General features: G+C 37.1%; 2 protein-coding genes across 4 annotated transcripts; one reads left to right on the forward strand and one right to left on the reverse strand.

Moving 5' to 3' along the window:
• Nucleotides 1-312: 312 nt before the first annotated feature.
• Nucleotides 313-11,650, reverse strand: LOC140790949 (protein PHYTOCHROME-DEPENDENT LATE-FLOWERING). The gene is made up of 12 exons (XM_073141273.1): nucleotides 11,293-11,650; nucleotides 8,402-8,480; nucleotides 8,253-8,317; nucleotides 8,093-8,170; nucleotides 7,037-7,117; nucleotides 4,836-4,997; nucleotides 4,648-4,746; nucleotides 3,194-4,545; nucleotides 2,713-2,933; nucleotides 2,479-2,618; nucleotides 2,348-2,386; nucleotides 313-2,119 (listed from the first exon to the last, which is right to left on the reverse strand). The coding sequence occupies exons 1-12, from the start codon at nucleotides 11,431-11,433 to the stop codon at nucleotides 629-631; spliced, it is 3,948 nt and encodes a 1,315-aa protein (XP_072997374.1). The 5' UTR covers nucleotides 11,434-11,650; the 3' UTR covers nucleotides 313-628.
• Nucleotides 11,651-15,771: 4,121 nt separating this feature from the next.
• Nucleotides 15,772-24,799, forward strand: LOC140794931 (phosphoinositide phosphatase SAC2-like). 3 transcript variants are annotated; one of them, XM_073147220.1, is made up of 17 exons: nucleotides 15,779-16,312; nucleotides 16,563-16,694; nucleotides 17,036-17,240; nucleotides 17,351-17,516; nucleotides 18,177-18,399; nucleotides 18,810-18,886; nucleotides 19,042-19,229; nucleotides 19,310-19,407; nucleotides 19,568-19,701; nucleotides 19,811-19,924; nucleotides 20,476-20,878; nucleotides 21,092-21,213; nucleotides 21,361-21,474; nucleotides 21,854-22,069; nucleotides 22,477-22,635; nucleotides 23,008-23,116; nucleotides 24,086-24,799. In XM_073147220.1, the coding sequence occupies exons 1-17, from the start codon at nucleotides 16,226-16,228 to the stop codon at nucleotides 24,206-24,208; spliced, it is 2,670 nt and encodes an 889-aa protein (XP_073003321.1). In that variant the 5' UTR covers nucleotides 15,779-16,225; the 3' UTR covers nucleotides 24,209-24,799. The 3 variants fall into 3 exon arrangements, with proteins under 3 accessions (XP_073003330.1, XP_073003321.1, XP_073003338.1); XM_073147229.1 differs by lacking the exon at nucleotides 16,563-16,694 and having other exon boundaries at nucleotides 15,772-16,312; XM_073147237.1 differs by lacking the exon at nucleotides 16,563-16,694 and having other exon boundaries at nucleotides 15,867-16,312; nucleotides 17,036-17,236.
• Nucleotides 24,800-24,898: the final 99 nt, after the last annotated feature.

Below are 24,898 nucleotides of genomic sequence, written 5' to 3' on the forward strand. Positions count from 1 at the left end.
TATATCACACCACAAGAAAGAGTGCAAGGTGGGTGATCAGAATTTCTGCTTCAGGGTTTCCTCCAGTGTCAGAAGAAAATTACGCCTGTTTCACCAATATAACTTGACTAACAAGCAGGAGTCAATATCAAGCTAACTGAAGCATAATACAATCTAATAAGAAGTTTAGCAATGCCAGCGGCATACGCTTTACATAATTGTTAAGCAAAGGAATAGAGTTTGCACAAAACCACCAATAAAATATAGTTAAACTAGTATCACCAAAATAGTTAAAAATATGATCCACAATAAAATGACACACCCGGATAAGTATAAGCAAAAGAGTTAAACTAGAGAGTTTGCATTAAACCTTTGATAAGAGATCTAACACTTTGTCTAGACAAAGGTGGAAAAATTGTTAAATATTTAACAAGCTTGCATATTACCCAATAATTTACATAATTTTGCTAGACTATGAATACAACATCATAAATAAAGATGGATATGTTCATCAGCAACACACATTCTGTTTTAAGACCTAATAAAGGCATAATTGGGTTATACTGTACTTGGAATGTCTGTTACTCTGTTTTGATGGCTAAATACGAGAAAAAAATGACTTTCCAGGCAGCCTTCCCATAATATGACACTAAATATTGCTGGTAGAACCCTTATTCGCACCTTGCAGCTGTTCCATCGGGGAGCTTGTGATGCTACCAACTGATCCATGAGTCTGGGAGCTCAACTGCGGGCTAGCTGGCCCTCCGGCATTGCCACCAGTGTTCATTTGCTGCAAAGCACCAGAGCTCAACTGCTGGGGACTCATTGCAGTATGTTGGCCCATTTTTTGTGGACTAATCTGCTGTTGTTGCATTACCATGGCAGGTGGAGAGCCAACTACTGGTGAACCCACCTGTGCCTGTTGCAAAGGGGAGCCTATTTGTTGTTGCTGTTGCTGCATTTGCTGCTGCTGCTGCTGCTGCTGTTGCAGTTGTTGCTGCTGAAACTGCTGCTGTTGCTGCTGCTGAAGCTGTTGCTGCTGCTGAAGCTGTTGTTGCTGCTGATGCTGTTGCATCTGGAGTTGCTGTGGGTTCAAGTAAAAATTAGTTCCTGGGATCTTAGGTGGGCCCATGGGAGATATTGTGTTTCGCTGCATAGTGTTGTTGGCTCGGCTGAGGGCACCTAACATAGATAGGCCTGCTGAACTAGGAAGCATCTGATTGCTACTTCCTGTCATACCGGCTAACCCAGATTGGGAATTGTATATGCCCGCCCTTTGGTGAGCCAACCTCAGCTTTATAGCAGCCGCTTGTACAGGTGATAGTGGACTTTGCCGAAGTCCTGCAGCAAAATTGGATGCTGTTCCCAAGTTCATCTGGTTTGGACTGATGCTGCCCAAGGCTGACATGGGGCCCATTTGGGATGATATACCCCGTGCATTCCCCATGCTCATGACATTACTGAGACCACTAACACCAACAACATTGTTACCCATATTCCCCACGGCCATGGCTGGACCAATCCCCATCATCACCTTCCTGGAGAGTTGCGTAGGTTGTTGCTGTTGTTGCTGTGCTTGCTGCTGCAGCAACTGCAGCTGCATAGCAGTAGGCTTGCTGTTGACCATATGATTAGCACCCATTTGAAGATTCGAGTTCTGCCCAATTAGATGAGATAGAGGATTTGTTGAAAGCAGCGAAGCTGATCTCTGGATGTGCGGAAGGGGAACCTGTTGCTGTTGCTGCAACTGAGGCTGTGAATTTGGCTGCAGCTGTTGTGATTGTTGCTGTTGTTGCTGCTGTTGCTGAAGTAAAGGTTGATCAAGCTGCTGTGATCTAGCAGATATTGCAGGCCCAGGAAGATAACCTTGTGACAATGCTACGGCCTGGCTATTATTTCCAGAGGCCAGCATTCGTGTATTTGAAAGGTTCTGTGCAGAATTAGCAGGTCCCATCACATTGTTATTTACAGAGCCACCAATGTTAGAAGACCGACTTGGAGCTACTTCTTGATGTTTTACTTCAGTTGCGGCATTGTCTGATGCTGCCCCTGGAAGTGTACTGGGACAACCAGAAGGAGTCATACGGACTGGTATAGGTCGAATTTGATCTTCAGTTTTCTGATATCCATCTCGCTCCATCTAGGAAACATAAATAAAGAGTGGTCAAAATCTTAAAAGATATTATTTGTAACTCTCCATTTGGGGAGAGAAGGGGAGTTGCATATCATCAGACCAACTACAATTTCAGCCTTATTGCAAAAAATATTGGCTTTAAATACTAGGGCTAATATGTATGTGATCATATGCTGGTAAGCAGAAAACCACATTTTAGTATGTAGCTGCAGTCAAAAGACTCAGAATACTCACCAGTACACAAAACTGAGAGGCAAGCAGGTCCGCATAATGCTGACAAGGTGGCCATGGTTAGATAGCGAAACAAAAGGTATGAATTAACAACATAAAAAATATAGCTGAGTATTAATGAGCTAGAAACATACTGTAGTTGGTAATGTAAGCACACTATCCTGAAAATTAATATGATCCGAATCTTCCACATCTCCATACTGCATCCCAACGGTGCCATCACAAGGTTTCTCACTCATAACCAATTGGCAGTCAGGCTTCGTTGGAACAACTCCTAAAGCATTACAAATAGAAAATTAAAGATTCCATTCACAAATTATTGTGAGTCTATGGTGCATGTTAGCTGGGATCCAGCAAGCACAACAAACCTTGATATATATGTTCAGTGCGAGCGAAGTTCATTATTCTGTTCTTATAGGTATTAATTGTTCCACCTAGAAGAGACCTAGAAATGGGTCGCACTGGGTCTGTGAAATCTTCAGCAATGCATGAATCAGATAGACAATATGCCAATTGTTGTCTTTCATATGCCATAGGTTTCCTTGCAGGAAAATTGTCGACCTTTTTCTTCCTGATGTTCAGTTGGCATCTGAAACAAAGGACATCAACAGAATGATAATGGAAAGACCATTTACAAAACCTCAAAAAAAAAATTAAGAATAAGTTGCAGAAGCTTATGGCTAACACTGCCACAAAACTTAGACATGTAAAATCTACGGAAGTTTTGGAGACAAGCATTTTAATTTTTATCTGTTTGGGTAGGGCGCTTCCCAGTCCAGCCTCCTTTCTTCACCAACCTAGCCAATAACAAGAATTAAAATTGCATTATTAGACTGTGATCTTCCGTACCTCTTTGTTACTGCTTCAATTTTCGCAAATCTCTCGAGAATTTTTTGATCACCCATAGATGCAGTCCCAATAGATGGGCTGCTAGCATTCAGTGGAGCAGTCATGTTACCAACACTTGCAGGAGATCCAACTCCACTCATCACTTGTGTTTTGGTGACAGAATTTGATTTCCGCTTTGCCACCACTGAGGGTTGGTGTTGTCTGTGCATGGAGTCGCTAGGACTGGAAGTCACTGAAGGGGCACCAACTGCAGCATTAGTATTTGCTGCTAACTTATCTTTCTGAGATCCCATTGCAGAAGTAGTTGCAACTGCACTGAATTGGCCACCTACAGAACCACTAGAGATCTCTCCAGATTTTGAAGACACCGGGGACTGCACCATAGGTCCAGATGAGACATGAGGGCTGTGTACAGGTCTCCTTTTCTGAAGCATGTCATCTCTTCTCACATCCTTGTCAACTAATAATCTAGCATTTGGCCACTGTGTTAGATTTGAAAGACTATTTCTTGTGGATTGTTGCTGCTGCTGGTCCAGCACACTATTTTCTGTTGCCATTGCTTGCAAACCATCTTTAGACCTCTCCATCTCTCGTCTGTCCAGCTTTTGGTCTATCTGCTCTTCCTTAGTACCAAATCTCATTCCCTGCTGATTAAAATAGAAGGACGTCCCTGCCTCCTGATTATGCATATTAGTTATAGCTGGAGAAGGATACCTTTGACCACCAAAAGCAGAACCAGACTGGATACCCTTGACATCTAATTGTGGATGTAACAGTTGGTTCTTCCACTGCATACCTGGTCCAGTAAGGCCACCTAATTGAGGCCCTGCTTGCTGCTGCTGCATACCATCTACTCCAATTGATGTCTGCTTTGCCCTCTTATTGTCCAGTATGGGCAGTTGGACGTCTTGGTTCTCTCTCTTCATGGACAGAGGAGCATTAGCATCAGGATAGGAACCCATCAAGCTTTGGGATGATGTACTTGCATTGACTCCTGAATAATTGACAGGAGGCCCATATCCACGATCATGCACCGCAACGCCAGGGTAGTTGACAGTTTGTTGGACCTTGGTTTGGGAAGACAAAGGTAAAGTTGTTCTTGCAGGTTCTTGGGCAAAAGAATTCGATCTAAATGGTTGCGTCCCACCTGATACAGTTTGCATGCTGATGCTTTCATGAACCTGGTGATCTGCTACATTGCTTATTGGAAGTCCCACATCTCCTGCCTTACAATTAGGATTCTCAGGCACTCTATCAATGCACACCTTCTTACCGTGAGTTATATTATTATATGTGACAACCACTTCAGGAGCTTGCCGCAATCTCTTCTTCCTTCCAAGACCTAGGTTCAGCTGTAGACAAAGACGTGGAACACCATTTTGTTATTACCGTGGAAGGTGTCTTGCACTTGTTCAGTGTTCATATAATTTTATAAAAGAACAGAAAATTCATACCTTAGTAGAAACAGGGTCATGACATAGTCTATCCAACATTGGAGTAGGGTCTAAATGGAGTTGTGGTTGCAGGGCTTTCACTATACGAGACTCAACTTCCTGTAGCACAAATAATAACATCAATATATCGAAAGGTTCAGTAAGAAACATAATTTTGCACAAGATGCTAAAATACTGAAAAAGCTTACCATCAGATCACTGTAGGTCCAAGAATCATCAGATATTAGTGGGATGTCCTTGACAACATTTTCCAAGGACATCCGTAACTGTACTTTATGTACAATAGGGACATCATTTGTCGCAGAGACTGCACTTCCTTGTTCAGATGCACAATTTCTGTAGTCACGCACCTAGATAGAGACACCACCACTTAGAACAAGTAACAAAATTTGCACCTACATGAACCTTCCTTATGATCAATTTTCCACTCTACTAGTACTGAAGATCTAAAGGTCCTTGTGGATTTGCAAACAGAAACAGACAAGAACAAGAACAGAATCTACGTATTCCATAAAATTAGAAAGCTTTTCAAACAAGAAGGATCTACTTATGCAAGGAAAATACGCTCTACAAGTTTATTTACAATTCATCACTACATTGACAGAGAACCTTGCACTAGATAGAGCTGAACGAGGAAAAATGATGCATATAGCCACCTCTAATAGCTGCGGCTTGGTTGTCATTATCATTGCTATTTAACCACATTAAACATGAGGATGCAAAATGCCCTGTGTTTAAACCCAGGACCGCGTCACCTACTGCATCTAAATCACAAATCCTCATATTATTTTGTTCTTCCATGCTTTATTATCTCAAATGGCAGAACATTATTATTCCTTCTGAAGTACATGCTAAAACCTAGTGATACTTGTTTATCTAACTTACTAGGCTCCAATTTAATGAACCCAACCAAACATCTAATTGCTGATTTCAAGTATAAGGTAATCTCAGCCATGAATCGCTTACTTTGCACATTATGCATTTCGTCTTTATGGCTACTTGTTCCATAAAATATATGTTTCCGTCAATTAACAATCACATCAAGAAAGGATAGACTGGTTCATCCTCATTAGGGTAGAACTTTGTCATGTCTGAAGATTCACTGAAACTCTGAAAGATCCAATGGGTCTCAACTGGCAAACTGTAGAAAGCTACAAAAAGCTTAGATATTAGCATGAAAACTGTAAATCAACTTTTTAAGGGATTGAATTATTAAGCCAAGGCATGGAGATGGTATGTCCTCAAATTTGTAACCCTCTCTTTACTAGTAAGACAAATTCAGGCATTAACATCACTTGGTGATTTTCAACCCAATCTGGATCAGTAGGTTTAATGATGTAGGCAGCAAATGATTTATATGGCTAGCTAGCCATATTGCAAATAATTTTGCCCTATATCGTCCTCTATGTACTTGAATGCTCATTTCTCATGCATGAGATCTTTAGTGTATTAATCACGCAGTTGAGGTTATCTAATATAGCACTGCTATGGACCAGGAGAGAGCTCAATTCAGCTGATTCGTATGTCAAACAAGGTTTATGGCCAATAAATTGAAGCTACTGAAAAGTATGTATCAAAATGAATTGGTAATATGTACTTTGTGCACTAAGCCCATCATAAACCCAAATGTGCACCAAATTTAACACTTGACTTTACTGAGAATATGATACGAACATCAGTGACATATTACACAAGCGCATGTATCAGTGCAGTTCTTCCTTCAGAAAATTAATCTTAAGTCAATTATTTTTATTATACATTTGTTATTTATGGTGTTTAGGGTTATATTTACTTTTTCGCAAATGTTTAGAGTGTTTTTTACTTATTGTCATTTATAAGGTTTATATATAAGCCAGTTTTTTACTCAATCAGAGTTAATGAAGAAATGAAATTTTTTTAAAATCTCCAAAGATAGTTTTGGGTGTGAAACCCTAGTTTGAAAATGGAGGTGTGAAACTCCATTCTTTTTCTCTTTCTTTCAACATCATCGTTCCTAAAATCCTAATGATCCCGTTGTTTCATATAATTTTGAGGTTAATGAAAGATTATTGGATTTTGCTCTTTTGAAAATCGTAGTGTGAAACCATTTTTAGGGCGAAGGTGTGAAACCCCATTCCTTTCTTCCTTAGTTTCCTCTCCCATCTCTCTCTCTACCCTGTTTTGCATCGGAACATTACCACAATAATGAATCAAAAGGATAAAGATTCAAGATGTACTGCATCTGTCCTGTGAATTTCAACAATAACAATATAATATACACTCATCTTCAAGGGAAAGGGAAAATAATGAGGATCAAAATTTTGTAAATGGTGAATCAGTTCCTTACAGAGAAAATATACATATACAAATCAGAAATTTGAATCTTGAAACAAGAGTAAGAATAACTAACCTCACAGACAATGGTCCCATTATAATATTTGCTAGGTATATCATCAAGAATATCTCCTGGCAAGCGCCCTGACTCAATTGCCTCCATGTACATCATCGTAAAACAGAAAAACCAGTGAGTACAAGTATAGCAGATCTTGATGAAAAAGGTTATACCTATATGACCAGCAAAGAAACAAAAACGGTTTGATTTAATATACACAGAGAAATAAATATACATCAATCTGTATCACGATCTAGGTCAGCTGGCACCGCAACATTCAACTTTTTATTACAAATTTCAGAAGTTTGTTGGCTCTAATTTGTCATCTAACTATTTGAGTAAACAACAAAAATTGCATAAAGGTAAATATCCTGAAGTGCTAGTCCTCAAAAGACTACAGAATAAAAGTAACTAGAGCAATAATATAAACACAAAATAGAAAAAGAGAACTCATAAGGTCTTCGAGCAGATTCACGATGGTGAACTTGAAAAGAAATGGGTAGGTTTGACATACAAGCCTATTCCATAATAGATGAGAATACCATATAGTTATGTCTATAACTATATCCTGTGAAAAATACATGTATAAGCCTCATGAATATAGTCAACAAGAGAACTCATTTATGACACCCTAATTATGGCTACCTGTTTAGTAACACCATCTATCGAATAGCACCCTTACACCACCTCAATTTGTGTCCCAGATGAAATGGAAGATTCTCTATCTGTGTGTACCTACAATGGGATATCATCTAAAGGAAACCTGCATGTGGCACGCTGCTAAATGAGTGACTTCTTAGTGTGTCCACATCAGAGGATTATATACTTGCTCAAAAAGACAGATTTCTGCATATGAATCAATTACTTTGCTAGGAAAGCTAACAAAGTATGTTAACTAAAAATATTATGAAATATTGAAAACATGACTTGCAATATTTATGAGAAACAGTATAAAACTAATGTAATAGTTAAAAAAATAAAAAACACAATAACCCGCAAAACTGTGAGCCAAAGATGCCAAAAATGTGGGATTTTGTATAAGAACTTGCTATGAGAAAATAGCTTGCTACTTACAGAAAACATAGTTTCCGATGCCCTGTCATATGGATGCAATGACTTTGCATCTTGAAGTAAAGGCTGGGAGTTATCCAACTGGACAATTTTTTTCATTCACATTAGAAGAATGAACATCTAAGAAAATTCCTCTTTGTATTTAAAATTAGTTTAGACAGACCTCAGTGGGTTTCCCAATGAGATATCCCTTTTGGTAAAGGCTCAAAGTGAAAGAAACTTCATGCTCTGCAAAGTTGATTACAAAGTTGTGTTTGTTAGTGTAAATGATGTGCATGTGCCAAAAATCCACTAAGATTTTCCTCATTATACCTGGTAAAACAAGTGCCCCTGAACATGTTGAGGAAAGGTTGTTACCAGCTGCATCATTTGCTATCTCAGCAAGATTAACCTATACAGGCAGAATAGTTTAAAATTTGAACTCAGAAAGTAAGCACTAGCACTCCTTTCAGAAAATATATAAGCATATAAAGATTCCTTGCAAGTTTACGGGAAGGAATAAAATATTCAGTCTTAACAGTTGAATAAATTGTCCAACGTGTTAAAATTAAAAGAGGATAAAGACATCTTACAAATGCTTGGAAAAATTTATTTTTCTGTTCCAATAATCAGCATACAGCTGAGTAAATGGTGGGAACATGTTTGTATGCAACAAAAAAGAATCTACTGACATTCAACCGTTAAAGGAAAAACAGACAAAACTCTGGAAAACATAAAGTATTTATGAAGCACGCAAACAAGTATAGGATACACGTCCTCTTGGTCGCAATAGACTGTTAATAGCTTACACGGCTTACTATTTACTATATCAACTATGATAGAAGTTGGGCTTTAGTTGGTTTATTAGAAGACTTTATTCGCATTAATTATTGTAATAAATTGTATGGTGAGCATCTTGGATATATTAATCGGGGTCTGAATTCCATTTATGGTAAAAAGCATATGCCATATTGTGCTCCCCTTCTTCATCCGGCTGTATTGCATATATCTCCAAGCTATTATCATAGACTTCTGACCCGGCACATACCATCAATATCGCTCCACTTATATTTACGTCAAAGTGCATCTTTTTGGCTTGCTATCATTATCGGTATTTGACAATGAAAAAACAATTAAACCAAGCAGTAACCTTCTTTTCGTTTGCACGTAGCTTTACCGACAATAAAACTATGGAGGAGAATATTGAAGATTAAAATGACTAAGAGTAAGAGATTTATTCATTGAGGATATTAGGTCCATAACCGGATAAGGCTCAATCAGATGATTAAGATTAAGCTTGGATCCATATAGCTTTGCCAAATTTTGAACTCGGATCAGATCTTAATCCCAGTGTAATTTCAGGATTCATATCCAATCCATTTAATAGTTGGGCCATTGAGATTGCAATAGGAGCAAATTCCAATCGCATACTAACTAAGTGTACAAGCAACACAACCCTACTATAGTAAGATAATAGTAATTTTGATGATGCAACTTTTTGGATTATGCAATCTACACATGGAATGATATATATCATTATATTGCCCAAAGTTTAATGCAAAAATTACAACTTTAATTGATAAATTAAGCAAAAATCTTATAAGATATTTCCAACAGGGGATTCACATTGGATATATATATATATAGATGAACCATGCAAATACATATAGCTTTATATGAATTTAGGCAGATTCATATATCGGATAAATATTAAAGCCCCGGCAAATTATTTGGTTTTGTGTTCTGATGGTCCATATCGGATCTCCACCAGTAGGGCCTCTAATCCGGTTGTCCCTTTTGATAAATAAGTATGAACTTTTCGATCCACATCTTATCCAGATTTGAATGGGCTGATGCATTGGACAATTCAGATCTTATCCTAGGCCCACTTGACAGAGAGAAAAGATGCGCTTAACAACAGTTATATATTCGAGATTTTACAAAGAGGCTGACAAGAATAACAAAATAATATAGGCATTTAATAAATGCAGAGATCATACAGAAGCATCTAATAAAAGTTGGAAATGGCGACACTGAATAATCAAAACTTCCTAATTCAATGGCTTGCTGTGCTTTCTGTGAAGCTGATAGTCATATGTCTTACTAAGTTTAATGTACTTCAGCTTGCTGTATTCAATTGGTACACTGAATAATCAAAACTTCGTAATTCAATGGTTTGCTGTGCTTTCTGTGAAGCTGATAGTCATGTGTCTTACTAAGTTTAATGTACTTCAGATTGATGTATTTAATTTGGTACACTGAATAATCAAAACTTCCTAATTCAATGGTTTGCTGTGCTTTCTGTGAAGCTGATATTCATGTGTCTTATTAAGTTTAATGTACTTCAGCTTGCTGTATTCAATTGGTACACTGAATAATCAAAACTTCCTAATTCAATGGTTTGCTGTGCTGTCTGTGAAGCTGATAGTCATGTGTCTTACTAAGTTTAATGCACTTCAGCTTGATGTATTCAATTGGTACTCTTGAACAACCTAAATCAGGTAATTTTGCCCTTGACTGTTTGCTGATAATGCTGACAAAAATTCATGATGATTAACATTAATTAATACAATTTACTTCTTTGACCAGATCTTTGGTAGCAGTTAAGGAAAATTAAGAACTTCAAAAAGATCGTGACTAAAGCAGAACTGGTGGCACAATAATTGGAAAAACGTTGCAAGACCTAAATTTAACAGATGGGCTGCCATCTTTCTAATATTACAATATCTAATGATCTGTATTACAACACACAACTGGTTATTGTTCGAAGACTTAATAATTGACTGCAAACCTGATCACAGAAAAAACACCCCAAGCTTTTTGAGATCACTATAATGTAATGTTATGGAAAACTCTCAAGTCTTAGCACAAAAAGATGGAAGATGATACAACTTAGAGCCGAGTACAGCCCAAGAATCAAGATATAGACAATCAACACCATGAAACTATGTGCACTTCAGAAGATTTAGAACTCACAAAAACCAAAAGAAATAAATCAGCAAACGATGCAAAACGAAGGCCAAGAAACAAAATTTATAGATCAGAACTAGTGAAAAGCATAAAAAGACGAAATTGGAACCAAAAACAAAATAAAATTCTCTTCTTCTTTTTTTCTTCAGGGATCTCCTCTCATCCTCCGAAGAGAGCCCAATTCGATCCGCTATAGCAGACCAGAAAATCAACCAAATAACGAAGAACCAAGAACCATATCAAGCGACACCAACCTCGCGCCTCGGTGCAGCTCCGGCAACGACACGGGTGCTCCCATTGGCGCTCTGGCAGGGGGGGGCCACCTCTTCCGTCAAAGAAATTGGCTTGTGGTTGAACCGAGTCCCGCTCTTGGATATTTTGAAGGAGACCCCCATCTCCTCCCCTCCACCGCTCTCTTCTCCGCTGATCTGGTAGGTTACGGAAAACGATTGGTGGAGGACCTTGGGCGCGGATTATAAAACCCTAGAAAAACCCTAGGTTCGTAGGGTTCTCGGTGATCGATAGGGTTTTCGTCGTCGTCTTCCTCCTCTCTTCTTCTCTTCTCCTCGCTTTTCTCTCTCTCTCCCCCTTCCTTATGTGTGCGAATAAAATACCTCGCGAACCTATAGGAATACGTTAAGTAGTTACGACGTGTCCCAAGTGCAAACCAAGCAGGTTGTCGCTCTGTGTGAGTCCACCACAACAAGTGGAATGCTGTGATTTCCTTTATTATTATTTATTCTTTTTTTTGGTGGGGGGGGAATTTCCAATATTAATTAATACTCCATCTTTTCCATTTAAAAAAATAATAATAATAATAACAATACTAATAATTTCTTGGTTGAATAAATTGGAGGCATTATTTACGTGGGCTTTCAACTCCATTAAGGTACTTCTAAATAAATTGGGAAAATGCTAGATAATGCATATGATTGCCTCCTATCTATAGTGTTTAAAACTAATTAATGTTCTTCTTTCCTTCTTAAGTTTTCTCTCTTTGCATACATACAATACAATGATTCAAATGTGCAACGATGTACATCGTTTACATAATCTTACAAGAGAAGTTGAGCCGCTCCACTTAGAACTCTCAAGCTATAGTACAACTACACACATGGAAATATAGGATCATATTGCCTGTTTATATGGTGATTAATTTTCAAATAATTCACATAGTTTTGAGATATATAGATAAAATTCACTCCTAGCTTCTTATCCTATCAATCAAATCTCCATTAAAAGAGCCATGCAAAGAACTAACAGTGGATTGGGCTGCTTGGGCTTTTGTTGGGCCAAGCACTAATTTATATCCACAGGAATTAAGTAGTAGTTGAACAATTTTCTTCAAGGAATTATAACATGTAGAAAAAGGCAAATATTAAATACCAATAAGGAGTTGTATATATATATATATATAAAGAATACAAAAAAAGAATCATAATGAATACCGTTGTAATTATACTCAAAATTAAATATAGAATATCATAAAATTAGAATTAGCATAATTAGAACAGTTGGATGTGCGCCATCGATACACTTATGATGTCACATCTATGTACCGTTTTGGAAACTCTTGTTTCCAGTGGACCTAATATTGAGGCCCACAACTATTGTCCGTGGATTACTTTGGGAGGCAAAAATATGGGACATGTCACATGTCACATGTCACATGTCACATGAGATTAGATACTCCATTCTTATCCATTTGCAGCCTAGGAAAAGGATAAAAATGTCGACTCCAAATGGAATTCCATGGTCCAAATCTCATGAGTTTTTGCCAACTGTGGTCTCTCCTAAGATGCATTTACTCAAATCATTCATCCCCCCCCCCCCCCGAACTTAAGAAGGGGTTTATTTTCGATATGAACTAGGATAGATAATTTTAGCCAGAGAACATCAATGATGATTGATGCATGCATCACAAACCAAGACATCTTTTAGCATGTATTTTATTTTCTACGACAAAGATGCATCCGATCCTTTTGTCGATCAATTGGGTGAAACAAAGCTCTCTTATCTCTTCGGTAACTTGATAGCATAGAGCGATTCTAATTTTGAGCAATGGCTCGATAACCCATATAGCATGAATTCTAAATTATATAATTTAATATATTAATAAGAGTTTAATGGAGCCTAAGTCTTTGTGTTTAGATATAATTCACTATTTATCGAACCCATATATATATATATAAATATAAAGAAAACTCTTTTGTCTCGCTGTCGATTCCTCGGGCCGAGGAAAAAGATAAGAATGGCTACGTTGGACGTATCTGTTTATTTGCCGACGTCACCGGCTCGATCCGGTGGGTTGCAACAAGATGCTATTTCGTGTTCTGATTAAATTACACTTTTACCCCTCCACAACAACGCTATTATATCGTATTCTATCTCCTAGTAATAAAAGAGTTCGTAGTTCATAGGACAGATTGTGTATTTTTATACTTCAGGCAGGGGTAAAAATATAATTCCTTGTCAAAAATAGTACATTTATGTAATTAAACCATAGAGTAGTTTTAAAAAGTTACAAACCGCAAATAATTATTTTAGTATTAATTAACAAAAAAATTAATTAAGGTTATTGTGGATGTGATGTACACTAAACATTATAGACGTATTTATTTAGTATATTTCAAAAACAATTAATGCATTAAATTATATAGAAACTTTTGTCCTCAATTTTATTATTTTGAAGGGATTATTTATTTTTTTTAACGAAGAATTATACTCTATCTCCTCTTCTGTTATTTGGTACTTAATTTTTATGTGTCCCGAGTAGAGTGCAAATATTTTTTCATATCAAACTTAAAATTTAAAAATATTATACACAAAATTATAGATGATTAAGTAATTTTTTTTTTCAATATATCTAAATTATACTGATCAAGTAACGAAGACATAATAAATATATATTTGATTTCGTATTATTTAGATGCACAGAAAACTTATCCAATCCTATTTTTAATTCGAATTATAATTTAATTAAATATAATAAAAAAACTACTTTTGTTAAGATTTTCTCATGTTAGTTAAGATCACAAGGATCAAGTTGTTAAGTTGTAAAATTATAGAGATTTTTAATATATTTATATATATTATATTAAATTTAATTGATATTATTTAGTTATCTAATTATACTTTAAATTCTGTATAATTTAATTAATTATGATAAAAAAAACTACTTTGGTTAAGATTTTCTCACGTTAGTTAAGATCACAGGGATCAAGTTGTTAAGTTGTGAAAGTAAAGAGAATTTTAATTTATTTTATTGCATAAATTTTCTCATGTTCTCAATTATTGGCAATGGGACCCTACGCCTACGGGAGATTGCCACCACAAATGGGGTTTGACGTGGCTCCCGGGTTGACACATCACTGCTGACATTGGGTCCTCCGTCACCAATACATGACTGCCACGCGGCAGCATATGCCGTGGGATGTCCAGATTCCACGTGTGCTATTAGTGGAGACGAGAATAAAATATTGGGGAGCAAGTTTCCGTGAAGGGGATGCGGGCCAATGAGGTGCTGCAACGTGGAGAGAATAGAAGAATAAGAATAATTCAATCTCAAGGTCCTTTTCGGCAAAAATGCCACCAAGGCATGAGGTGGCCATCGACAGCTGTTTGCTAGCTAATTAGGTATTATGTTAATTACAATGCCTTGTGGCATTGTCTACTTATTAACCTAAAATATATCCTCCGTTGCTCTAAGTTCTCTCTCTCTCTCTCTCTATATATATATTATTTTTTTCATATTTCACAATCGACCCTATTAATTTCTCAGGGTTGGAAAACCAACAGAGACTAGTCGTGACGGGAATGGGAGAGATTGAGAGATTATTCGTTTTCTAATAAGATTAGTTTACATTTTCAACTTCTATATCCGAAAGAATTTATCTCCTTACTTACCCAGTTATAATTATTCTTTCTCTTTTGAATTTTTGTGTTAGGAAAAATAACCCACGTTTAACACGGCTCAGAATTCGCTTGGATTTAATTTGCAAATAAAGCCAGCCAACCAGCCAAGTTAGGATTCGGTTGGACATAAGAGAACGAGTAGAAAGTGTTGCTCTTATAAGATTTGGCAATTTCTGACTTGGAGTGTACGAGAGAATTTTTGGGGCGGTCCTTTTTTGCCAAGAAATGATAAGCGCTATATAGTATTTACGGAAAATTAATTGCATGCGTGGATCATATGGCCCTTAAGTATGAACTCGCCATCATGTGTCTCATCTGGCACCTTCTAATCTTGCTATCTAAATTAATCGAATGCATCCAACCTAGAGAACGATGGGGAGTAAATCTAAGCAATCATATGCGTAGTTAGTTTATAGTAGTAACATAATCTAACATAATGCAAACTAAGCTAGATTTATGGATTTCTATCACTGGGCGGCTAGTTGGCCTCGTCTTTTAAGTCCACGAGGAGCACGAGTTAGAACGTAAACAAAACCAATGATTGGGACTGATCTCTGTTCTCTCCCCCAGCAACAGTAGAAAAAACAAATAGATTTCGCTTTACAAACAATCAATTTTAAGTTTGCAATCTAATCTACTGTTCACGATTTTAATTTTTAATTTATATTTTTTTACAGCGTTCCGCCACAAAAGTAGCCGCTTGTTTGGGCTTGCGATTATTCGGATAAGAATTGCATCTCAACAAATTAGCTTTGCCAGGTCGAATCAATTACCTTTCGTTTACTGGGTAATTTTAAAGTTTAGTTTGTCTTTTCGGCATTGCGTGGGGTTTTTGTGGACGGAGGCGTGGGCTAATGTCTGTGGTCTTCCTTTGCTCTCTCTCTTAATCGACCTCCTTCTCATTCTCTCCTGTATCGCTTCTTCTCTCCGTAGAGAGAGATTTGGGTCGTAATCTTTTTGCTTCCTCTCTTTTGCGTGTGGAAAAGAAAGAAAGTTTTGATCTTTTTTTTTCTCCCTTTTTTGTCGCTCTTCGTTTCCGATTCGATCTAAAAGAGGAAACTTTTTTTGGGAAGATCACAAGTTTCTGCGCCGTCTACAGATAAAGTGAGCCCTTTCCTTTTGCTATGTCGCCCTTGTTCTTCTCTTCTATCCTTCTCGTGGACGGGGGAGAAGCAATTGTGTAGGAGGAAGGGAAGTAATGCTATATTTGAAGCAACCCAGAAGGAGCTCTTGGGTTGTTTTGCGAGTTATCTAGTCCTGAGATCTGATCGGATGGCGGCGGCCGGCGAGGTGGCGTCGGCCAGAGCTGGCGCCGCAGGCGGATTTCTTCAAAAGTTTCGGCTTTATGAAACGAGATCGGTGAGGACTTTTTTCTTGGCTTTTGAACTTGATCCGTTTTTTTTTTGCTACGTTGGGTTTTGATCTCGTAAAGACCTCAGCTTTGACCAGGTGCTGAGTTATATTTGGTGTGCTTCTATTTGTATTTAAAGCAACAAAGGAGATCTCTTTTTTTGTTCGACCTCATTTGATTGTTCTTTTTTCTTCTTTTGGGTGTGATTGAAATATCCTTTAGATGAATTATCTTATTGGGTTCTTACTGATCCTGCAGTTTACACACTTTCTGGATCGAGCAACTTTCACTAGATATGTATCTTCTGCTTTGAAGATGCTCAGGAATCTGGTGGTAGAACTGTTTCATGATTCCTTTCTACTTCTATTTGATGAGGAGGCCTATGATAATGTTAGAGCCCTAAAAGCAAGTTTATGATTTAATTTCTTATGAGTTTTGCAGTTACATCGAGATATGTGAATTGTGCTGTTGAATCTCTGTAAATGTTATCGAAACCATTTTATCTGATTGCCAAGATTGATCCTATGTTGTCTTATTATGCTCAGTTTGTACATATGGATGCTGGCTAATGATTAGCTATTTCTTGCTCATGTAGTTGATTTTTTCACCTTTTATTATGTCGGGAGACTTTGTTTGTCCTTTCCATGAAAAGAGGGAGTTGAGTGATATCTCAACAGTTTAGTTTCATATTTGTGCTAATCCGTTGGATTTACTCTGCTGTCATGCTTCAGATGTTTTACATGATTGGAAGAGACAAGAGGAGAATGATGTGGAGAGTGTTGAAGATTGACAGACTGGAATCTTCCGAGTTGGCAATCCACGAGGATCCTACAGTTTTCACGGAGAGTGAATGCCATGGCTTGTTGCAGCGAATACATGAAGGAAACAGGTCAACCGGTGGGCTAAAATATGTCACCAAATGCTACGGAATTGTTGGTACTTTAGTTTATTATCGTCCTATTCAATTTCTCTTTGATTATATCTATTAATTCTTATGATGTAGCTCGGAAGATCTCATACTAGAGTCTATTTTTTTCCTATTTCAGGTTTTGTCAAGTTCCTGGGGCCTTACTACATGTTGCTTATTACTAAGAGAAGGAAAATTGGAACAATTTGTGGCCATGTGGTGTATACTATCTCCAAGAGCGAAATTATTAGACTTCCATGTTCCACCATGCTGTCCAATATGGCCTATTCTAAGGATGAGAACAGGTCTTTTGCCAATTTTTCTGCGTCGAAAATTTGTGTAATGTTCGTTGTACTGATAAGGAAGACCATAAGATTCAAGACCTGCTGCAATTTTGTATATGAAGGGTGGCATAAGATTGGATTTCTCTTTCTGTTTAAGAGTAAATCATCTAAAATGTTCCTGATGCACCATTTGGATACACATGTGTTGTGATATTGCATCTATTTTGAACTTCAATCAATCTGTTTAGTCATTTTTCTAGTTAGACATCATCCTTATAATTCCTAGCAAGTTGTTAAATAGTCCCCCATGGTCCTTTTTTTTAATCTATAGATGCATTCTTGATGGGAATCATATTTTCTGTAAGTTTGTGATATTCCTCTCAAGTAGTTCAAGTTTTAAACAATTTTTTATTTTTAGAAGTTACCGGTTTCTTCAGGCTCTAAATGCCAGATCAGTTACTTCTAAGTGTAACAAGGCAACTTTCTTGCAGTATTGAGGTTGTTATTAAATGTTCGATTGATACAAGGTACAGAGAGAAGTTCAGGTTTCCTATGTCCTACTATGAAAATTGTTGATTTAATTGATAAACCTTATTTTTTTTGCCAGTTTTCGCGTTGTCCTTTTCTCATATTTGGAAGATTAGTATTTTCATACTTTTCTCTTTTTTGCTGATGGCATAGATACAAGAGGCTCCTATGCACAGTGGATCTCACCAAAGACTTCTTCTTCAGCTACTCATACAATATAATGCGCAGCCTTCAAAAGAATATATGCCAACCTGAGACAGCGCAAGGGCTTTACGACACAATGTTTGTCTGGAATGAGTTTCTGACACGCGGAATACGAAATCAGCTCAAAAATACTAATTGGACAGTTGCCTTAGTTCACGGATTCTTTAAGCAGGTAACATCTTTAGATATATGTAGTTGTTCAAGATGATTTTTATTATTGATCTATTGAAGAACTTCTGCATGGTTCTCTTGCTGGTATGGTGAGAAGTCAGGGTATGCCTGTTCAATAAAGTAAAAGTAAATGAATTACAAAACCAAGTTTTTTTTTGGTTTGGAAATCATGAAACTCCAAATAGCCTTATTGATTTGTTAATGAGATTGCTTGTGTAGCAGGAGAATTGTACATGAAATCGTTAACAAAAGTTAGATTTCAATTCTTTGATGAAAATGTCCCATTATCCTTTTATGCTTGAAATGTGATTAATTAACGCTCTTTTGTCTTTATTAATCTAGTGGCTTATGGAGTAATTTTTGGTTGGATGCTTGCGAAATTTATGCTCACTGATTTATTTTTTTGTTCAGTCCAAACTTTCAACATGTGGGAAGGATTTCAGGTTGACACTCATTGCTAGGCGGTCACGTCATTTTGCTGGAACCAGGTTATGATCGATTATGTGCATTAAAAGATAATGCTGTATTCTTTGTTAATGTTAGAAGTGCCATAACAAGCATGGTTTACTTCTATTTATCACATAATTAGCAGGATCTACTTAAACATTTACCACATACTGATCTCATTGCTTCCCTGGAACAGGTACCTGAAACGAGGTGTAAATGAGAAGGGTAGAGTAGCCAATGATGTTGAGACTGAACAGATTGTGTTTGAGGACACTCCTGGAGAAGTCCCACCACAGATAACATCTGTTGTACAAAATAGGGGTTCGATACCCCTTTTCTGGTCCCAGGAAACTTCACGGCTTAATATTAGGCCTGATATAATATGTAAGTTTCAGATATTACTTATCTTCTTAACAGCACGACCAAGAGAATCTGTTTTTGATAGCTCCCTCTTGTTACCTCAGTGCAGGAAAAGGACCCGAAGTATGAAGCTACTCGACTTCACTTCGATAATCTTGTTAAGAGATATGGAAACCCTATCATTATTTTGAACTTGATTAAGGTTTGCTTGCAACTATTATTAAATGTTGTAGTTACTTCGGATTTTATCCTCCTATGATCCTATCATATTAACACTGAAGTGGTGGATTTTTACAGTAGCTGAATACATCTCTAATGATCTGCACATTTTTCTTTTCCAATTGGTGATCTATTCCATTCAGACACGTGAGAAGAAGCCCCGTGAATCTTTGCTCCGTGCAGAATTTGCAAAGGCAATTTATAACATAAACAAGGGCTTATCAGAGGAGAGTCGTTTGAGGTTCCTACACTGGGATCTGAATAAGCATTCTCGAAGGTGATCAATTGCATCAGTTACTGCCATATCCATGTCTATTCTAAAATTATTCTTTTGTGGTAATGACTGGTGAATGACATTGTACTAACATTGGATATTCTACTTCCAGAAAAGGCACCAATGTGCTGGCATTGTTGGGCAGAGTGGCGGCAAACGCATTGAACCTAACGGACATCTTCCATTGTCAGATAGCCACGGAATCAAGATCTCAGGATGCCTTAAGGTGGCTTTTCCTTGTATAAATTTAAATTCAAACTCTTTTTTCTTGCATATGGAATACTTTTGGGAGGCCTTCTGGAGGGGAATGGCCCCTCGTGGGTTATCAGCTAGACCTTCTTGGTTGCACTTTGACCTTTAATAAAATCACCAGGGCTGTTTTGAGGCACTGAGCTAATGATATTTTGAAATGATTTGGATATTAGATATATTTTCTTTGGTTGAGCAAAATTTAGTTTTTACTTTATAATTCAGTGATTGCAGTGGTCATATATTTTCTTTCTGAAATGATACTGTACTAGAACTGGGATACTGTGGACGTAGATTGGGTAGCATTCGGAGGATACTGTTGGACTTGGTTCTTGAAAGCTTGCTGGGAAAGTATGCAGCCATGGACATACCCTATATATCTATTGTATTAGCATCTTCATTTTATTTCTCCTCTGTGATAGAGGATTAATGCTTCTTGGGTTTTAGAGAGATTGATGTCCTACGCACTTTGTCACATATTTCACTTGTAGTTAATTTTTTACATTGTCTGCCTGTGACGTATTCCAGGAGACAAAATGTTGGTAACTGCATGCGTGATGGTCAAAGCAGAACAGATGATGCTGTTTTACCTGGCAATGGATATGAGGAGGATGAAGCAAATAATGTAGACACTCACAAAGTTGAAACTTCTGACAGTAAACGTATAAGTGATGTGAATTGTTTGTTTAAACCACTTTTGGTTCAAAAAGGTGTCCTCAGGACAAATTGCATAGACTGCCTCGATCGAACGAATGTTGCACAGTATGCCTATGGTTTAGCTGCTTTTGGGCGTCAGCTTCATGCCCTAGAACTGATGGACGTCCCTAGTATTGATTTGGATGCTGCTTTGGCTGATGATCTGATGATTTTATATGAGAGGATGGGCGACACACTTGCTCTACAGTATGGTGGTTCGGCTGCTCACAACAAGGTATCAGTAACGGTTATAACATTATTCTTGCGACTTGCCATTTTCTTTCCCCAATTTACACAAAGTGTACTTCATTTAATAAACAAATTGTGGATCTGTGGATGTATTCTTTGATTGTAAATTATCACTTGCCAAGTCAACTGCATACTTTTCTCACTAATTGCAGCAGTATTCTATTGTTCATTGCTTATTGCATTTTCGGTAATGCCACAGATATTCTCTGAGAGAAGAGGACAATGGAAGCCCGCGGTGCAATCTCAGGAGTTAATTCGAACTATTCAACGATATTATAACAATGCCTACCTGGATGCGGAAAAACAGGATGCTATAAATGTGTATGTCTTTATCCATTTCTACTGTGACTTAGCTATGGTTAAAATTAATAAAGTCATCAGTTAATACTCCAGCTACAAAAAAGTTTCCTTATCCATATTTCAACTCAAGATTTGTTTTGTCTTGGATCTGTCTTTTGGTAAATGCAGGTTCTTGGGGCACTTTCAACCTCAACTGGGTAAAGCAGCACTGTGGGAGCTGGATTCAGATCAACATTATAATATTGGGAGGCGAGGATATGGCTTTCCTGATGAAAATGCAAGGTATTAATGCCTGCCCTCATCTTCTGCTTCAATTGTCCTATCAGCGCCAGTCTTCAGTAGTGACAATGGGGCATGTTGCTTGTTCTAAGCTTTTAGATGTAATTCAACATTAAATGAGGGTGCATTGCCTGGAGAAGGCTTGATCAAACTAGATTCTCCAGACTATGTGCAATATATGTTCAGAGATTTGTCTGTATTGGCCAAGGGCTTAATATGATAGTATAACTGACCTGCTCCTGGCACCATGGACATTGCGAGTAACTACAGGGATTAGATAAACCAAAGATCTGCCCATAGTTATTTGTATATCAAAATGTTTTATCTGCATATAAGCATATGTTCTGGACTTCTGGTAAATAACCTGCTTTTCTATCAACAGGTCATTTATCAAAAGGTCCCTATCAGATGGAAATATTCTATGCGAGAGCAACACTTTATGCGAGGTTAACACTCCTCTATCTACCTATAATGTTGGACCAAATGAAATTCAAAAATCAACTTTGCCTCCAAGAATGCATCAACTTGAAGATGTAACTGGGCTTTCTGATTCTGCACCAGAAATTTCGACATGTGAGAGTGGACTATCATATTCTAGGTGAGTTGCTTATCCATTGAAAAGCTGTCCGTTCCCTGTTGCTTTTGTTCTGATGTGCAACTGCATAATTGATGTGGTTCAGGAACATTTAGGATTGTTTTCCTTCTCATATATACCTAAATTAAATAATGTGTAAGGAACTCATATTTTTGTGATATGTAGTCAACTCCAATGCCTGTTCTTTCTGTTTCTGAAAATCTACATCTTTTTACAAAGCTTTAACTTACTCTTGTTTTGCATTAACCTCTAATGAAAAAGACCTCTCTCTCCCACACTTCATTGCATGGCATTTATGTAATCCTACGATGCAAATAAGCTAGTCCAGATGCTTATTGTTGACAAGATAATGCTGCTTTTATGTGCTCATAGATGTATATGGACTAAATGTTTATTCTGTTGTTTCATAGGTATATCCCAGCTATGTCTCAGAGGCACCTTTTTCCTGATAATAACCAAGACAGTTTCTTAAGTGGACTAGGTTCTGATGAATCTAACTGGTCAAATTTTCTGGACCTTGATTGGCTGTCATCTTCTGGGAACTCATGTGAGGACGAAACTTTTGAGAGGTGATCATTCAATCATTTTTAGTGGATAGCTACTGTTACTTCACTGATAGTTCTTATGAAAAAGGTTCTAGGAATAGAAAACATTGATGTTGCACCCAAGTGCATGCTCCAACTATGTTTGCGTACTCACTGGACATTCAACTCCTCTTAATGTAAACATAAATTGTTTAATGTCAAATTCTTGGGAATAGTGGAGTTCAATATTTATGTGCTAAGAATTGTGCACTTACTGAACACCAACATCTTCTTCTCTGTTTCCCTTAGTCTTAAACATTGGGCTACTATCTGAGCAGGTAGAGGAGTGCCTGCATTCTCAATGCAAGAACATTTTGTTGAAAGAAACTGAGTTAAATGTTTATTCCTTTTTTGCAGGTCCTCACTCATCAATTCACCTGCTGGGAATGTCTCCTCCGAGAATGTCATTGATGGGATTAATGCTGATACAGATACAACATTAAATCACGAAGTGTCTTGCATTGAGGTGATATTCTTCTCTTGTTTTATCTGTTAAGAAATGCTTACGTCTCTGAAAGCATGATATCAATTGAGTGAGGACTTTAACTTCTCTCAGAACTCTTTCTAAACAAATATAATCATTGGGTCTTCTTAGAACTATTAAGCCTCACTAAACTACTATATTTAATTGGAAATGCATCAATGATGTGATAGTTGATTGCCTACATAACCAGCTATATTGCTAAGTCTCTCAAGTTCACATTGAGATGTTCCAAAGGACTTTTTACATGCTTTCTGCTTGTAGTGGCTTACTCTAAATGGTAAGAATAGGTCAAAAATCAGGCTGGTAATGATATAATAGAAAATAAGACTCCTGGAAGATTCTCGCCATTATTTATGTACTTTTATCCACATTACCACATCACTTTTGAGCTGAGCACAGAAGTTTCTCAATATGCTTTTGCATGCTCAAAATTAAGATCTATGAATTTCATTTACCATACTATTTTAAGAGCCAATTGATATTCTGATTACTAGTGCATTAGTTCCTTATCAATCGATAGCAAATGAGAGCATCGATATTTCCTCTTTGCAGCCTTGATTTAAGTTGAATGATTGGGAAATTTTCTTGATATATTTTGAGTAGAGTATCCAAATTTTCTCTATGGAAGCATTCATTTGAGTGTCTTGGGAAGTTTTTGGGAATACACAGAATTGCAAAGGGTTTTGGTATGTTGAACGATTCTAGAGAAAGGGAATGAGAAGACCACATTTCTCCTAATGCTAATTTTGTTGATCTATATGGTTTTCTTTTTATTTATATTAATTATATTTGTATATTGTGGATATTATAATAGACAAGCGCCATTTAATACAGTAATACTAATTTAGTACGATGCATAATTGCAGAGTATCAAGTAATTTTACCTGTGCCAATTTTAGTTTGTTAAATCTTTATTTGTTCAAATTGTTTATGGTTGAAAAAAATCTACAGGAAAGGGAGGAAACCAACGTAGAATCTCCCCATGATGCACCTCAAAGTTCAGAAGTTCTCGATGAATTTCCAGATAGCTTTGTTGAATGGATTGAAAAAGGGGGCACAATTTTCTATGTCTGAATTTACTCATCCTGCTGACAACTTAATCCAAAGTTAGTGCGATTGAAGCCTCAATCTAATGGTTTTCAAAGGTGATAGAGAGAAATTGAGAGCCGGTGACAGAGGCCACGGTCGGCAGCAGCATAGACAACAACCATTCATTTGTAAGATATCAACCTCCACCACATCATCCAGGGACACATGATTAGATAGATTTGGTTACTGTGGTTAAACTGGCCATGGTTTGATAATAAATAGGCAAAGTAAATACAAATTCTTTTGGAGCAATTCTCTTGAGCTCTTTTCTCTCCAAAAAAAAAAAAAAAAAAAAAAAAAAAAAAAATTAGCTCCCTTAGGTGAAACCGTATTCTCTTGTAAATATAAATATCTGTAAACATATACATGTTGCATGATTGTTGGTATTCGTAGAAATTTCTTGCCGCAAAATCGTCTGAAACAACTGCCTATTGTAATATGGCAGTGTTGACGAGTCACTGTTTGCCACTGTTTTCTTTTCTTCCCTGTAACTTTTATCTTTTTGGAATTGGCAACATAGGATTTAGGAAACTAAATCCTAAAGAGTTAATAGGAGCTCAAATGACTCTTGACAAATGTTACCTTCGTTTACACCCAGCAACATCAAGGAAAGTAGTACTAGTATTTATTTTCTTAGCTATTTAAGCTGATCAAATCTCGCGTCGATGAAATTCA

This window comes from Typha latifolia, chromosome 1 (assembly GCF_019914945.1).
Source record: "Typha latifolia isolate L0001 chromosome 1, TyphaL0001v2, whole genome shotgun sequence".
In the NCBI taxonomy this organism is placed as follows: Eukaryota; Viridiplantae; Streptophyta; class Magnoliopsida; order Poales; family Typhaceae; genus Typha; species Typha latifolia.

Coding starts and splice junctions, on each gene's coding strand:
- LOC140790949 (XM_073141273.1), bottom strand. CDS start 11,433: ATGGGGGTCTCCTTCAAAATATCCAAGAGCGGGACTCGGTTCAACCAC. Junction 4,747..4,835: donor GGACCTACAGTGATCTGATG/GTAAGCTTTTTC, acceptor TTTGTGCTACAG/GAAGTTGAGTCTCGTATAGT. Junction 2,120..2,347: donor CCTCTCAGTTTTGTGTACTG/GTGAGTATTCTG, acceptor TATGTTTCCTAG/ATGGAGCGAGATGGATATCA.
- LOC140794931 (XM_073147220.1), top strand. CDS start 16,226: ATGGCGGCGGCCGGCGAGGTGGCGTCGGCCAGAGCTGGCGCCGCAGGC. Junction 17,241..17,350: donor CAAATGCTACGGAATTGTTG/GTACTTTAGTTT, acceptor TTCCTATTTCAG/GTTTTGTCAAGTTCCTGGGG. Junction 23,117..24,085: donor ACGAAGTGTCTTGCATTGAG/GTGATATTCTTC, acceptor AAAAATCTACAG/GAAAGGGAGGAAACCAACGT.